Consider the following 14,848-nt stretch of genomic DNA (forward strand, 5'->3'; position numbering starts at 1 on the left):
ATTGAGGAAAGCCCTCTATGGCCTCAAACAGGCTCCCAGGGCATGGTACAAGGAATTACACTCATTTCTGCTCTCCCATGGCTTTGTCAATGCCATCTCTGATGCCTCACTCTTTCTCTTGAATAAAGGGACTGCTGTAATTTATTTTTTGGTTTATGTTGATGATCTTCTTATTACAGGAAACGATTCCTCACTTATAGCAAAGTTCATTCACCTGTTGGCAACTCGGTTCTCCGTCAAGGACCTGGGCTCCTTACATTACTTTCTTGGTGTTGAAGTCCTTCCCACAGCCACTGGCCTATTTCTCTCTCAGCACAAGTACATTCATGATCTTCTTGTCAATGCCAAGATGGATGGTGCAAAGGCTGTCAGTACGCCTCTCTCCACCACTCACTCACTCATGCTCCATGATGGCTCCTCCCCAACGGATCCCACTCCCTACCGTCGTCTTGTTGGTGGACTTCAATATCTCAGTCTTACACGCCCTGACATCTCCTTCACAGTCAATAAGCTCTCTCAATTCATGCATTCTCCTTCCGAGACTCACTGGCAGGCACTCAAGCGTCTTCTCCGCTACCTGAAGGGTACCATTTCCTTTGGCCTTCATCTTTGTCGTCGCCCCTCTCATCGTCTCTATGCCTTTTCCGATGCTGACTGGGCTGGTGATCGTGATGATCGCAAATCTACGACTGGCTATGTTGTCTATCTTGGTGGCAATCTTATCTCTTGGAGCTCCCGAAAGCAGCGGTCTGTCTCTCGCTCCTCTACCGAAGCCGAATATCGGGCCATTGCTGCCACCACTGCTGAACTCATATGGATTCAGTCCTTACTGCGTGAACTTGGCATTTCTCTCCCCACAACACCGGCTGTTTCTTGTGATAACATTGGAGCCATGTTCTATTGTGCTAATCCGGTTCTCCATTCCCGTATGAAGCATATCGATATTGATTTTCAGTTTGTACGGGATCGTGTCACTCGTGGTCTTCTTCAAGTCTCTCATGTCTCCACTACTGATCAGCTTGCAGACGCTCTAACCAAATCCTTGCCACGTCCACGTTTCCATCTCCTTCGTTCCAAGATCGGTGTCTCCGATGGTGCCACCGTCTTGCGGGGGCGTGTTAAGGAATCTGCTCCACCAACTGCACAATTGGAATACAACCTGGAATCTGCTCCATCAACTGCTGCTCCACCAACTGCACAATTGGAATACAACCTGGACAGCAGACCTCATGTGCTCTGATGTGTTGCAGCATGGGCACGTGGCTGCAATATTCCTGACAGCAGCATGGGCAGTAAGCATGTGTCTTTAGTTTATTGCATATGTGTCTGTGTAAGATGTATATAAAACATCTGACTATTATTACAATAAGCAACACAGAAAACATATCTTTTGTATACAAACCATCTGTTTGAATCATTTTCTCTTTGCCATTTATACTAGTTCATCGAGACGTTTCGAGTTTATACAATCCAGGGCAGACATGGATGGTGGAATAAGAGAACCACTCATGGCTGGTGAAAGCAGAAGAGGGGATCAATGGATGGTTTATCTCAGCACACTTGTTGCTGTCTGTGGCTCTTACGAATTTGGATGCTGTGTAAGTGCTTATTCTGCTTGGAAAAAAAAAGTGCTTATTCTGCAGTTTTTTTCCTTCTTTAGCTTGTTATGGATGGTAAATTCTGACAGTAAATCTATGGCTTCCAGGTCGGTTATTCGTCACCAACCCAGTCTGCAATTAGGGAAGATCTTAATTTAACATTAGCAGAGGTATGTATAGCTGATGTGCCATTGCTTTCAGTCTCCAGACGCTGCTCGTGAAGCAGACCTACATAGGGAGAGTGCAGGATGGCTTTCTGGAGCGAAAATACCAGCTCCCTAATGCTTTAGATTCATCTTGACAACTTCAAAAGCTGAAGTTTCTTCTTCTTCCTTTACATATGTATGCAGTATTCAGTGGTTGGCTCCATTTTGACAATTGGTGCAATGGTAGGAGCTATCACTATTGGGCCTATTGCGGATTTTCTTGGTCGAAAAGGGGTACGAATTGGGGCTTTGGGTTCAGAACTTTTAGCAGGAAATGAATTCTGTTTCGACTGGTATTCGCTGTCTAACAATATCTTCACCGTAAAATTGTATGCAGGCCTTGAGAATGTCTTCTGCTTTCTGTGTTGCAGGTTGGCTTGCTATTTACTTCTCTGAGGTTCATATTACACCTGAAACTTTTCTGTACTTCTACCTACTAAACGAATATTTTCCTCGAAGATTTGGCCCTAATTTATGCTTTCCATCTTATTGCTTTTGAAGGGGGTCTTGTCATTGGACATTGGGAGAATGGCAAGTGGATACGGAATGGGAGCCTTTTCGTACTTGGTGAGCTATTACTCTCCTCTATAGCTTGAGTATTTTCTGAGACCGAAAAATTACTTATAAGTACCTTATAGATGATATTTCAAAACATGTTAAGGTACCTGTTTTCATAGCTGAAATCGCACCCAAAAATCTTCGAGGAAGACTGACTGCTGTAAATCAGGTAAACATGTAACAAGAAATGCAATACTTCAAGCTAACGAGCAACAACACCGATTATTCATATCTGACTTCTCTTATTCATTTTTTTCAGTTAATGATCTGTGTTGGAAGCTCTGTTTCCTTCATAATCGGGGTAGTAGTAAGTTGGAGGGCATTAGCATTAATCGGTGAATTACTTAGACAGCTGTATTCTTTAAACTCCATGTTATCTAACACATTAGCAGAGGGCTCATTTGTGTTGTGATTTCAGGAATTGTGCCGTGTGCTGTGTCTATTTTCGGTCTTTTTTTCATTCCTGAGTCTCCACGATGGTTGGTAAGAAACTGCTTTTATTTTACTTTTTACTAATCATTCAGAGGTAAAATTGAACGAAATGAAGTCATAGAATATGACTTCATGATCAATGCAGGCAAAGACAGGACGCCATAAAGATTTCGAAGCTGCACTACAGAAACTTCGTGGCAAAGACGCTGACATCTCTTACGAAGCAGCAGAAATCCAGGTTCTCATCTCCTAACCTACATGACAGTATCTTAAGAGCATCCGTAAGATCGGTTATGTTAAGAAATTCCTTGACAGGATTACATAGCAACTCTTGAACGACTCCCTAAAGCGAAGTTGCTGGATTTGTTTCAAACCAGATACTTGCGCTCAGTCCTTGTGAGCTTCTCTCTTCCATTTCTATAGTCAGTTCTATCTTTCTTTGCGTTTGAGTTCGCTTTCCATTTGGTTATTTCTTTGTTTGATCAGATTGGCATCGGGCTGATGGTCTGCCAACAATTGGGGGGAATTAACGGGGTTGGTTTCTATGTCAGTGATATTTTTGAGCAAGCAGGTTAAAAGGCCATACTTTTGAAAGTACATCTTTGCGTTCTGACACTACTACTACTACTACTTTATATGTTTTCAATCTACAACACTCAACTTACGTTCAGTCTGTTTTTATCTCCATTAGTGCAAATTGAATCATTTACTTAAGCAAAAAATCTTGTCCTACAATTGAAATCTTGATGTTATTGGTCAGGATTCTCGTCCATCATTGGGACTATATCCTTTGCTGTTCTTCAGGTTCTCAGTTCCTACTGTGACAGCATTCGGAATCTTTTAATTTCTCTCCGTAAGAACTGTCTTGAAGTGGTTCTGTTTTTACAGGTTGTGGTTACTGGTATTGGTGCATCCGTGATGGATAAAGCGGGAAGAAAGCCTCTAATTGTGGTAAGCTAGTGCGTGATCGTAGTTCCAGGAAATTTCTGAGACAGATTCCTTTTCCTATCCAATAGGTTTTAATTTATTTTTTCTCTCTAGCTCTCTGCATCAGGCTTGGTACTCGGATCTCTCCTGACTGCCATTTCATTCTTTCTCAAGGTAATCCTCAGCCTTCATTGTTCACCCTACCATAGAATGCTCTAGATTTATCCGAAAATAACCTGACAAAGAGTGCACTTTGTGAACCAGGTTCATGACTTGGCACACAAGGCATCTCCCATACTTGCTGTAACCGGCATTCTGGTAAATCTTTAGCCTCGTTGAAATACTTCATCCACACAGATCAGTCTCCTTTAACATCGGGTGTTCGTTTATTGTAATTGCATTCTTTAACAACTAGTTTCCGGATTCAGGTCTATATTGGATCCTTTGGGATAGGAATGGGAGCAGTTCCTTGGGTCATTATGTCTGAGGTAGACATAAAAATCTAAGTTTATCACAAATCTATCCATTAATTACCAATCATCCTGCTAATCTAAACAAATTTACTGTCTGCTGCAGATATTCCCGATAAACATTAAAGGGCAGGCCGGAAGCGTAGCAACACTGGTGAACTGGTTCGGCGCATGGTTGTGTTCCTACACTTTCAACTATCTTATGAGTTGGAGCTCCTACGGTAACTACATTTTTCTTTCTTGTTACACAACAAGAACTAAGGACTAATACTTAAGGTTAAGATTATAAATCTCCCAGAAGTTATAAGATCTGATAACTTACGTGCACGCGATTTTCAGGCACCTTCGTTTTGTATGCCGCAATCAACGCACTGGCCGTAGCTTTCGTGGTTTCGATGGTCCCTGAAACGAAAGGGAAAACCCTGGAACAGATTCAAGGAGCCATTAACAAGTAGAGAACAAAGGGAAGAAAACGAAAAGAAATGAGGAGCATTTGTTTACTGCAGTAATTCTGCGTGAAAATTTAGACAAATGAATGCAGAAACTTGGCAGATGAAATCTTTGAAAACCAGAAGAATATTGTGCTGCTATTTTCCCAGATAATAAAACCAATTCGCGACAGAATTAGGTTTTCTTTTGTTGCAAGAAATGTTTGATATTTTATTATTTATTTGCTTCGTTTTGCCTTTTGTTTAACCATTAATGGACCAGAAAATTAATTTTCACCTGTGGGAAAAAGGAGGAAAAGGAAACGGCTTATTTGCGCTTATGCGGAACTTACCTACAATATCTTAAACCAATCACATCCAGTCATGTGAGAAACTTAAACGTGTGACATCCATGTTATTTTCTCTTGGATCGGGGTCTTTTTTGCATGTTGTAAGTGTTTTAACTTTTAAAAGAAAAGTGAACGACATCTTGATATGTTCAATTTGAATAGAACAATAATATTAAGTGTCCACTGTTCTAAAATTTCTGCCTAATGCTACCTAGGCCCTGTCTAGACGCTAAGTAGGCGACTGGCCACCTCCTTGATTTATTCTTAGGCATTTGAATAAGAAAAGGCACCCACATTTGGCTAGGCGCCCGCCTAATCCACCTAAACCTGCCTAAGTAGTGATTCTTATTTAGATAGAAAATAGATTAACTTTTATTTTGCATTTTAGTTTTTCAATAAATTTTAAGAGACTTGTTGAATACTCGGATGAACACTCATTAAATTTTAAGAGCCCCATGTTTCCAATATGTTCTGATACCTTATAGACTATATATCATTTTATTTGATAATTTATGTATCCAAATAGTATTACATAATAAATTTAATCAAAACATAAAAAAAAAACCGCCTAGTCCTTGCGTAGATACCGAGGCCCTAGACCTCTGCCTCTGACCGACTAGCGCCTAGCGTTTTTTAAAACTTGCATGTATTCCGTGTTCCGCCTTCGAAAACATTGAAGAAACCGACTGTTTTTAACATCATCCAACTCTGCCATGCTTATCTGGAAGTGGAAACATGTCTCCTTAATTATTTGCATGCAAATTGCAAACAAATTCAAAACGGCAAAGATTATTATTATTATCGTCTTTTTATTAAAAGGATTAGTGCTGGGATGCACTGCCTTGTCAGCAAATACACAATTAGTAGCAATCTTTTGAGCAAGTCAAGTTTTTAACTAATTGAGCACCAGAATTGCCTACTTTTGAGCTCCTTTGTTCAAACTTATTAAACAGAAACAGAAACAGAAACAATGTCATCAAAGAGGCAGTTTAGATCAAACTTAGAAGCTCGAAAATGATACTTTCATCGAAAATTTAGAATTTTTTTACATCCCTTCTGACCTCGGTTTGAATCTTCCTTCCTTTTGACATTTGTAAAGATTCATAAACGTACCGGAGAGTCATATAATCGGGCAGGCATGGCCATTGAAGATCTATCAAATAATGCTGCACGGGAGGAGATGAGAGAGCCGCTGGTGAGGGCAGTGAAAGCGGCTGATGGAGATGGATCAGGTCATGGAAGCGCCAAAGGCGATCAATGGATGGTTTACCTCAGCACATTTGTTGCAGTCTGCGGCTCTTATGAATTTGGTTGCGGCGTAAGTGCTTAGGATTTATTCAGGTTTTCGTTCCCACAGCAGCGATCTCTGGACAGGCGAGTTGTTTTGGTATTTTGGTTCTGACACTCTCTGTATGACTTCTTCCAGGTTGGTTACTCGTCGCCCACTCAGTCTGGCATCATGAAAGATCTTGGTTTGTCATTAGCAGAGGTATGAATGTGATTAGGATTACACAAAATGCATGCATGTTAATGTAGTGAATGAATGAAAATATGCATTGTGGCAGACTGGCAGTTTCAATCAGATTCATGGCTGTTGAGCCATTGCTTTCGATCTCTGAGGCGCTACCAGTAACCATAGGGAGAAGTTTTCGATTCAAGAAAAGATGTAAACATTCTGCATCATAATTTATGGATTTGAAAACTGAAAATCTTACCTTCTTGTGCATCTGTATGCAGTATTCAATGTTTGGCTCCATTTTGACATTCGGTGCAATGATAGGTGCTATCACAATCGGGCCGATCACTGATTTTCTTGGTCGAAAAGGGGTATGAGTTCGAAAATTATGTCGAATATAGACATCACCTAATTCGGTTCACCGATATTCGCCGTCTAACAGTATCAATACTGTAAAATTGTATGCAGGCCTTGAGAATGTCCTGTGTTTTCTGTGTTGCAGGCTGGCTTGCTATTTACTTCTCCAAGGTTCGTACCAATTTTACTGCTGGAATTTCTCTGTGATTTTACCTTCTCAGTAAATATTTGACCTTATTCGTGTTCTTTATCATTTTCTGTTGAAGGGGGCTGTGTCTCTGGACATCGGAAGAGTGGCAACTGGGTACGGAAGTGGAGCATTTTCGTACATTGTGGGTCATCACCCTCTTCTGCAATTGAGTATTTTGTACACCAAACTATAACTATTTAAAGATTCAACACATGTTATCAACATAGTCTGATGGAATAATGGGTGGATTGTAATAAGGTACCTGTTTTCGTAGCTGAGATTGCGCCCAAAAATCTTCGAGGAAGATTAACTGCTGTAAATCAGGTAAACATGTAATGAGAAATGAATTCCGTGATACCTGCAAGTGTTTTGGACCATAACTAACATTGCCCTATTCGCATTTTATAGTTAATGATTGTTTCTGGAGTGTCCGTTTCCTTCATTATCGGGGTAGTAGTGCATTGGCGGGCTTTAGCACTAATCGGTGAATTTCTAAGACAAAATATGCTTTTAGTTAGAACACCCCATGATACGTAATTAAGTGAGTGCTCACCTGTGCGATGATTGCAGGAATTGTTCCCTGTGCTGTGATCATTTTCGGTCTCTTTTTCATTCCCGAGTCTCCAAGATGGTTGGTAAGAAAGTACTCTTTTGCATTTTCTGTTTATCTGATGGCAACATTCAATAAAAAGAAGACATACATTACAATTTCATCATGGATGCAGGCAAAGACAGGACGCCGGAAAGAGTTTGAATTAGCGCTGCAGAAACTTCGCGGCAAAGACGCTGACATATCTGATGAAGCAGCAGAAATCCAGGTTCTTATTTTTAATACCTGCTCTCGATCTCCTAGACCATAATGACAATATGTTTGAGCATTTCGAAGATCATATATTTAAAGTAATACTGTGTAATACCTTGGCAGGAGTATATCGCAACTCTTGATCGGCTCCCTCAATCCAATTTGCTCGATTTGTTTCAAAGGAGATACTTGCGCTCGGTCATTGTAAGAACTTCTCCCTACACCATGTGTACAGTCAATTTTATTGTTCTTTACCTCAAGCCAAATTGCTCTAATTGTTTCAGATTGCAGTCGGGTTGATGGTCTGTCAACAATTGGGGGGAATCAATGGGGTCTGTTTCTATGTCAGTGATATATTTGAGCAAGCAGGTATATATATACAACTTCAATATACCTGTCTGTATCCTTTTCATTTTCCAGAGTGCAAACTGAATCACTCACTTAAGAAAGATATTGTTTTCTGCCTCAGGATTTTCTCCAGACATCGGAACTATAACCTATGCCATCCTTCAGGTTCTACATGCTTACTGTGACAACTCTTGGAATATTTCAATTTCTCTCAGTTATAAGCATCTTGATCTGGTTCTGATCTACAGGTTGTAGTAACTGGCCTTGGTGCAGCCGTGATGGATAAAGCGGGAAGAAAACCTCTAATTTTGGTAAGTCAGAGCACAGTTTTAGTTCTTTGAGAATTTTATGAGACAGATTCCTATTCATACGCGGAAGTTTTAACTTGTCCCCAATTTATTCTAGGCTTCTGCATCCGGGTTGATACTTGGCTGTGTCCTCGTTGCCATTTCATTCTTTCTGAAGGTAATCCTCGAACATTGACCCTAATCTTTGTGTTTAGCTTTATCCAACATAACGATGACAAGAGAGCTCTTTGTTTACCAGGTTCATGAACTGGCACGCGATGCAGCTCCCATATTTGCTGTAGCAGGCATATTGGTAAGTAACTCCTTTTATTTCATCCATGCAGATCAGTTTGAAAACTATCTTTTTCATGTATTTTCTTCTCCTTACATTCTTTAGCTAACAGTTAGTTTCTGAATTCAGATCTTTATAGGATCTTTTTCGATAGGGATGGGAGCAGTTCCGTGGGTTATAATGTCAGAGGTATGTAAGATTTGCAAGATTTATTCATTTCTCCATCAATCGTTGTCTTGATCAAGTCACCAATCTATAGAAAATTTCTATCCTCTACAGATATTCCCTATAAACATTAAAGGACAGGCCGGAAGCTTAACAACGTTAGTGAACTGGGTTGGTGCATGGCTGTGTTCCTACACTTTCAACTTTCTTATGAGTTGGAACTCATATGGTAAATAGAATTAACATCTTCCGTTCTAATTACGTCGTAAGCAGTAATATTCAGTAAACTTATAAAGCTATCTAAATGTACATGGTAGTTACTAATAAAAGTTATAAAGCAATTTGTTAACTTACTTGTGCATGATTTTCAGGTACCTTCATTCTGTACGCAGTGGTCAATGTTCTCGCTGTGTTGTTCGTGATTGCTGTTGTACCTGAAACAAAGGGAAAAACCCTGGAACAAATCCAAGGAGAAATTAACAATTAAAAGGAACCAAAGAAATGAAAGGCAACTGTTGTCCGAAATTCTCATTGAAAATGGACTGCTTTATTTAGATAATTAAATTGATTCATGATAGAACTACGTTTGTTGTAATATATATATATATATATATATATATATATATATATATATATAATGCTTTTATTTACCACGCAAGAGCAGTAAAGTAACAAGAACCAGAATATAAACAGAGTAGCAGACATCCTGGTTATCGAACAAATATTACTAGATTCGTTTTACAACAATGAAATGGTACGCTATGTCTGTAATTTGGGGTCCAACATGACATATCGTACAGCAACAGAGCTCATCCTGCCAAGAGTAAATGTTGTATTATCTTCCCAATGAATAATTCAGGAAATCGTAACAAGAGCAGATTCTTCAAGCAACCAAACAATTTCACGATTTCTTATGATCTTGGGTGGTTTATATTGACTAGCTGGTGCTCCATTCCCGATGGCTACCTGTGATAGTCTGTCAAAGCTACCGGACTTTACAACATATAACAGCAAAGGGCCTGCTTCACCTCTATCTCTCTGCACCTTGTAAATGCCTCCCAAACCATCCTCGACAGAGGAACAACACCTCCTAAGAACTACAAGCGAGTCCTCTATCTTCTCCTGTGTAAACAACATGCATCTCTCTCCAACTTCTGCAAATACCTTCAACTGTTTTGGGCTCAACTCAGTATCTAAAAAACTTGCAAACTCAGTAATCTCCGTTGCCATTGCATTTTCAAGCATAAGCTGGAAACTTTGCATTGCAGACATCAAGTCCTTCTCGGTTATAATCTCACCTGGGCCTTTGGGTGCTCTCATCACAAATTCAACTTCCGGAGACAAATTATAAAAACCAACAACTCTCACTATATCACCCAAATGGTACCGGTAAAATCCTCTGTAAGTAGTAACAAGCACTTGATACATCTTCCCCACCTCAACACCAGAAATATCGACCGTTTCTGTACCGGCATCATTAGTCTCGTTCATATCGAATGGAAGAAACTCAAAATAGGCGGCAGTTGGAAGCAAAACAAATTTAGTTTTCTCAGGGGGTTGCATAATATCCAAGTTGATACCCACACAGCATTCTGAAGCGAAGTAGTCTCCACCTAACAGAGGTATCTCTCCTGCATAGTGCTTAAGTTTCGGATAATACTGCTCCATACTTCCAGTAGCAACACACTTAACATAACGAGCATTTGGCCACAACTTGCTCACAATCCCACTCCAACTCTTCCCCTCGAAAACTGTCCGAAGTCTCTTTGCCAAGTCCGGTTGAGGCCCTCCAAGGACATCAACAACAGAATCCCTCATAGCAACATCAGCAATCTCCAAACTCAGTATCCCGTGTTCAAGGTCATTACACATCTGCTCCCACTTGGACTCGAGGAGGCGAAACACTTTGATCAAGCCTATTGCATAAGGGGCTCGAACTGCATCAATTGAATCACAGTTCCTAAGGCCACAAAGGAGATGGCAATACATCTGGTGCTCAACATTCGACCCGAGAATGACTTCCCGGGGACTCGAAATAAAGCTAAGCTGAGACCAATTTGCATTGCCACTCTGCAAAGGGTATGTCGAAGCTGCCATAACCTTAAAACCACCTCTTGTAGTTGTCACATTGTCGGCATATATAAACCACATTATCTTATTCACTGAGGGCCTCGGAGGAAACAGCCTAGTGCAAATTTTTAAGACAAACCCATTACTCAAAATCCAAATATCATAACAAAATTAATAAATAAAAGCTACAAATCTACAGGTAAAAATCATTAAGTCATAAGAAATTCGAGAAAAAAAGAGCAAACTACTGGTAAAATTCAATATTTTTTTTTTTCAAAAATTATACCTTCTGAGAATTGCAGAACCGCCCTGGTGAGCTATAAAGGAGGCACCTTTGGAGAGTTTGGAATCGAAGTAAGGTATCAACTTTGGCCTCGGTGAGCTTGTCCCGGAGCTTCAAAACCCCAAAAAAAAAGAATCGATTTTTCATTCGATTGATGAAGAATCAAAGCAGTAAGTGATTATATATGTACGTATATGTGTATTGTACCTGTAGAAGAAGCAGAGCAGTGGATCGACTGAGAGGAGAGGCTGTTGATGTTGAATATGTGGAGTGTCCGCCATTTGATTGATGAATTCGGCGTAGTCGTCGTAGGTAGACAGCGGCACGGAGCGACGGAATGCGGCGGCGTCCTGCGGCGTATTGTGGGGCGGGAGGTAAGGCTGGAGATAGGCGACGGAGCCGTTCTGGTCGAGGATGGAGCGGAGGGCGTCGATCTGGTGACGCGTGGCGTTTCTGGTGGAGTCATCGAGTTTGGTTAGCAGCTCGTCGTCGGTCATGTCGTTCGGGAGGGGCGATCGCGAGGGAGAAGAAGAACAGAGAAACAGCGCGCTTCGGTTTCAACGGAGGTCGCACGTAGAACACTAATTAACGCCCAAAAGACAATTATGCCCATATAGGGAAAATGGTAATTTTGTCTTTACCAGTTGAAAATTTATTTATTTTTGTTATTGACAACGGAGGATAAGCTCGAAAGAAAAAGAAAGATTACATAAAAATGTTTTGAGATGACGAAACTTCAGTAGATCTACAACTAGCAACAGAAGACAAAAAAGAGGAGTTTGCTAAGAAAAACTAGACCCAAATTGCATGACAAACTCAAATGAGCAACATTAATCGCAACAAAATTCTTTTGTCGATAAACATGAAGAATTCACAAAACCATCTTTGATACGTAATAGCATGACAATTCAATACTAAACTTCCCAGATGATCATTCGTTGGGGGGTCTCCGTTCTTTTTGCACCGTTTTCTCAAAACAATAGAAGAAGCAGAGAGGCTAAACAGAGTCTACAGAGGGAGGCTACGACGATGTGGACTATCAGGCCATTTTAACCCATCAATTCGGCGTAGCCGTCTTTGGAAGACAAGGGCGTGGCGGTATGCGGTGGCGCTTTGTGGTTGTTCTTGCGGCGGAGGTAAGGCTAGAGACAATATACGACGTCGTTGGTGGATGTCGAAGCAGCAGAGTATCCAGTACATATAGTTAGTTGGTGATTAAAACTGATACAGTTAAATAAATAAAAATTATAAACCATAAATTAAATCCATATATAAAGAGAAGATAGTGGAAATTAAACCGAGTGACTTTGCGCAAAATCGAGCGTAATGGCGTTCAATGATTCGCTGACACCACTTAGTCCGGTAAGCCTTGTTTGTTGACAGCAGAAATGCATGCAAGAATGCTTAATTAACAATTGTGCTCTGCTTAATTAGATAATTAATTGGGGGATGAAGTCTTGGAAGTTGATGAAAGATAGCAGTAAGAAAACCAAAGCTACTGCAAATGGACCCACCGCCGCAGAAAGGAGGAAGATCGTCAGGTGTGGACGGCGACGATCGTGACCGTCGGAAGAATCGCCGTAGTGTTAGTTTTCTTGAATATTCCGACAGGCGGAGGCAGTTGTTGGGTGGTGGCATTGGAAATTATGGGATTGTCGGTACGGGAACGGACGGTCAAGATTCACAGGAAGATGAGGAGGATCGTTACTACGCTAGCTACAGAGGCGGCGGCCGCTGTGGCAGTCGGAGGTTGGACTTTGACTTGAAGATGAGTACGGAAATCCTAGGCTCCGAGAGCGGCGATCATTTCACGGCGGAGGACGACGACGGCTTACTGTCAACAAGATTAATATCGTCGTCTTCTTCAGCAACATCAGTACTGAAAACGACGTCGGGGATGTTGAAAACAGAGAGGTCGGTGACGGCGAGGGATTTCCCGCCAAATTTGGCGCCAATTCAATTCTTGTCGACGCTCAACAGGTACGGACGGCCTAGATTCATTGTCGAGAAAGTGAGTATGGGCGATGGACGGCTCTTGATTTACATGGACAAGGACCGCCACCCCAGGGCTGTTCCAGCTGATAACTGGAGGAGGAGCACCGGTAGTAATGCCGCAGGCGGTGGAGTTAATAACGGAGCCACCGTGAGCAAGAAACTTGGGATTTCTTACAATTCTGATTCTGATCAAGAACAAGAAGATGATGATCAGATATTGGCGGAAGAAGATGATCAAGAAATTTAGAAGAATGTATAATTTTTTACCCAATTTTGATTGTCTAAATTTCATATAACTCAGCATTAATCACCTGTTAATTAGCCCATACTAGTGATAAAGAAATTTTTAGCGCCGGAAAAACAGGTCCGTATACTAAACGTCATATATAATTGACTAGAATATTTTTTTTTTAATTTCTAACTAATTGTATTATTATACTTGGTGTATTGTGTATTTCCGGTACAATAAAAATCTCCCCTACTGATGTTTGAGTTTGATCTGCCGTAAGCGAAATTTGATCTACAGTAAGCGAAAGTCAAACTTAGTGTATGTGAAGGGGAAGTCCAACTCGATTTACAAGAAGGGTTACTCTTAACTCGATTTCATTTAGTCAATTTGATTACGATTATAGTCTTCTTTTGATTTTATATAGAGATGTGATATTCACACATCCCATTTTACTTCTCACACACCTTTTTAATTTTCGACCGTCGGATCATATGAAATTAAGAAGATTAATGGACAGAAATTATTAAGGGGTGTGTGAGAAATAAAATGAAGTGTATGGATAGCACACCCCTTTTATTTATATATATATATATATAGATATTTTAGCTTAATCTAATCTTAAACTCGAAGAAGGGGAATTTGAACTTGATTTCATAGGAGTACACATCCGCTCTAATTTGCTTAAATTACGCATTAGAGTTAAATAATGTGGTCTTAATCAATTAATTAGGTAATCAATTAATTAGGAGTTTCCAATTAATTCCAGAAGTACACGTATCTTTTCCACTGAAAGAGACCATTGTATACCATTAGTCAAATGATGTCTACTTAGTATTGAAAAGTCACATTTTTTAATACGCAGTACCTGGGTTCTTTATAAACTCATAAAACCATTGGCATTTAGGGTAGAAAATTAGAGTTAATTCTTACTTTTGAGAAATAGGTTTTCCCACTATGTTTCTCTCATTTTTTTGTTGTTCAATTGCAAGTTGTGTCTTGAAAATATGAAATATATAAAGTTCGTCAGAGTCTGAAAATGGTAGCCCTTCGACTTCGGATTTATAAATTGTTGAATTCTGGGAGACAGATGTCTACCGAACTACAACCACAAGTAGCAAGGACAAAGCCAGAAATTTGTAAGAATGAGGGCATCCTCAAACAACAAAGTTACAACTAAAAACCTCAAGAATTTACTAACAAAACACTTATATAATAATTCATAAAGTTTTTCATAGAACATATTACAATTTTCCTGGACGTTTATTCATGTTTAGTAGGGCATTGGGTGTAACAACCCATCCCTAATTTTACGATTTTATTAATTTTAAAGAAGTGAGTTGACGAAAATGCCTTTTGAGGCAACATTGCTGACTTTCGTTGATCGTCTTTTCATGATGCGTACGAG

At 40.2% G+C, this 14,848-nt stretch overlaps 3 protein-coding genes and 1 long non-coding RNA gene across 4 annotated transcripts; 2 read left to right on the forward strand and 2 right to left on the reverse strand.

Moving 5' to 3' along the window:
• Positions 1 to 1,402: 1,402 nt before the first annotated feature.
• Positions 1,403 to 4,840, forward strand: LOC137741880 (sugar transporter ERD6-like 7). The gene is made up of 18 exons (XM_068481581.1): positions 1,403 to 1,598; positions 1,706 to 1,768; positions 1,949 to 2,038; positions 2,142 to 2,201; positions 2,306 to 2,371; positions 2,466 to 2,531; positions 2,622 to 2,697; positions 2,781 to 2,845; positions 2,940 to 3,032; positions 3,110 to 3,190; positions 3,281 to 3,365; positions 3,555 to 3,598; positions 3,683 to 3,745; positions 3,836 to 3,895; positions 3,986 to 4,039; positions 4,150 to 4,209; positions 4,298 to 4,412; positions 4,531 to 4,840. Exons 1-18 carry the CDS (start codon positions 1,482 to 1,484, stop codon positions 4,644 to 4,646), a joined length of 1,374 nt encoding a protein of 457 aa, XP_068337682.1. The 5' UTR covers positions 1,403 to 1,481; the 3' UTR covers positions 4,647 to 4,840.
• A 1,019-nt stretch (positions 4,841 to 5,859) lies between these two features.
• LOC137742318 (sugar transporter ERD6-like 7) lies at positions 5,860 to 9,373 on the forward strand. Its single transcript, XM_068482159.1, has 18 exons — positions 5,860 to 6,287; positions 6,396 to 6,458; positions 6,707 to 6,796; positions 6,894 to 6,953; positions 7,049 to 7,114; positions 7,231 to 7,296; positions 7,381 to 7,456; positions 7,543 to 7,607; positions 7,698 to 7,790; positions 7,898 to 7,978; positions 8,059 to 8,143; positions 8,244 to 8,287; positions 8,371 to 8,433; positions 8,528 to 8,587; positions 8,669 to 8,722; positions 8,831 to 8,890; positions 8,981 to 9,095; positions 9,238 to 9,373. The coding sequence occupies exons 1-18, from the start codon at positions 6,108 to 6,110 to the stop codon at positions 9,351 to 9,353; spliced, it is 1,437 nt and encodes a 478-aa protein (XP_068338260.1). The 5' UTR covers positions 5,860 to 6,107; the 3' UTR covers positions 9,354 to 9,373.
• On the reverse strand, positions 6,145 to 8,031 carry LOC137742319 (uncharacterized). Its single transcript, XR_011069381.1, has 5 exons — positions 7,890 to 8,031; positions 7,526 to 7,640; positions 7,235 to 7,285; positions 6,685 to 7,132; positions 6,145 to 6,420 (listed from the first exon to the last, which is right to left on the reverse strand). It is a non-coding gene; the product is annotated as an uncharacterized lncRNA (long non-coding RNA).
• Positions 9,374 to 9,512: 139 nt separating the features above from the next.
• On the reverse strand, positions 9,513 to 11,813 carry LOC137742320 (probable indole-3-acetic acid-amido synthetase GH3.6). Its single transcript, XM_068482161.1, has 3 exons — positions 11,427 to 11,813; positions 11,223 to 11,330; positions 9,513 to 11,051 (listed from the first exon to the last, which is right to left on the reverse strand). The coding sequence occupies exons 1-3, from the start codon at positions 11,714 to 11,716 to the stop codon at positions 9,722 to 9,724; spliced, it is 1,728 nt and encodes a 575-aa protein (XP_068338262.1). The 5' UTR covers positions 11,717 to 11,813; the 3' UTR covers positions 9,513 to 9,721.
• Positions 11,814 to 14,848: the final 3,035 nt, after the last annotated feature.

The sequence above is a fragment of the Pyrus communis genome, chromosome 8 (assembly GCF_963583255.1).
Source record: "Pyrus communis chromosome 8, drPyrComm1.1, whole genome shotgun sequence".
NCBI classification, from domain to species: domain Eukaryota; kingdom Viridiplantae; phylum Streptophyta; class Magnoliopsida; order Rosales; family Rosaceae; genus Pyrus; species Pyrus communis.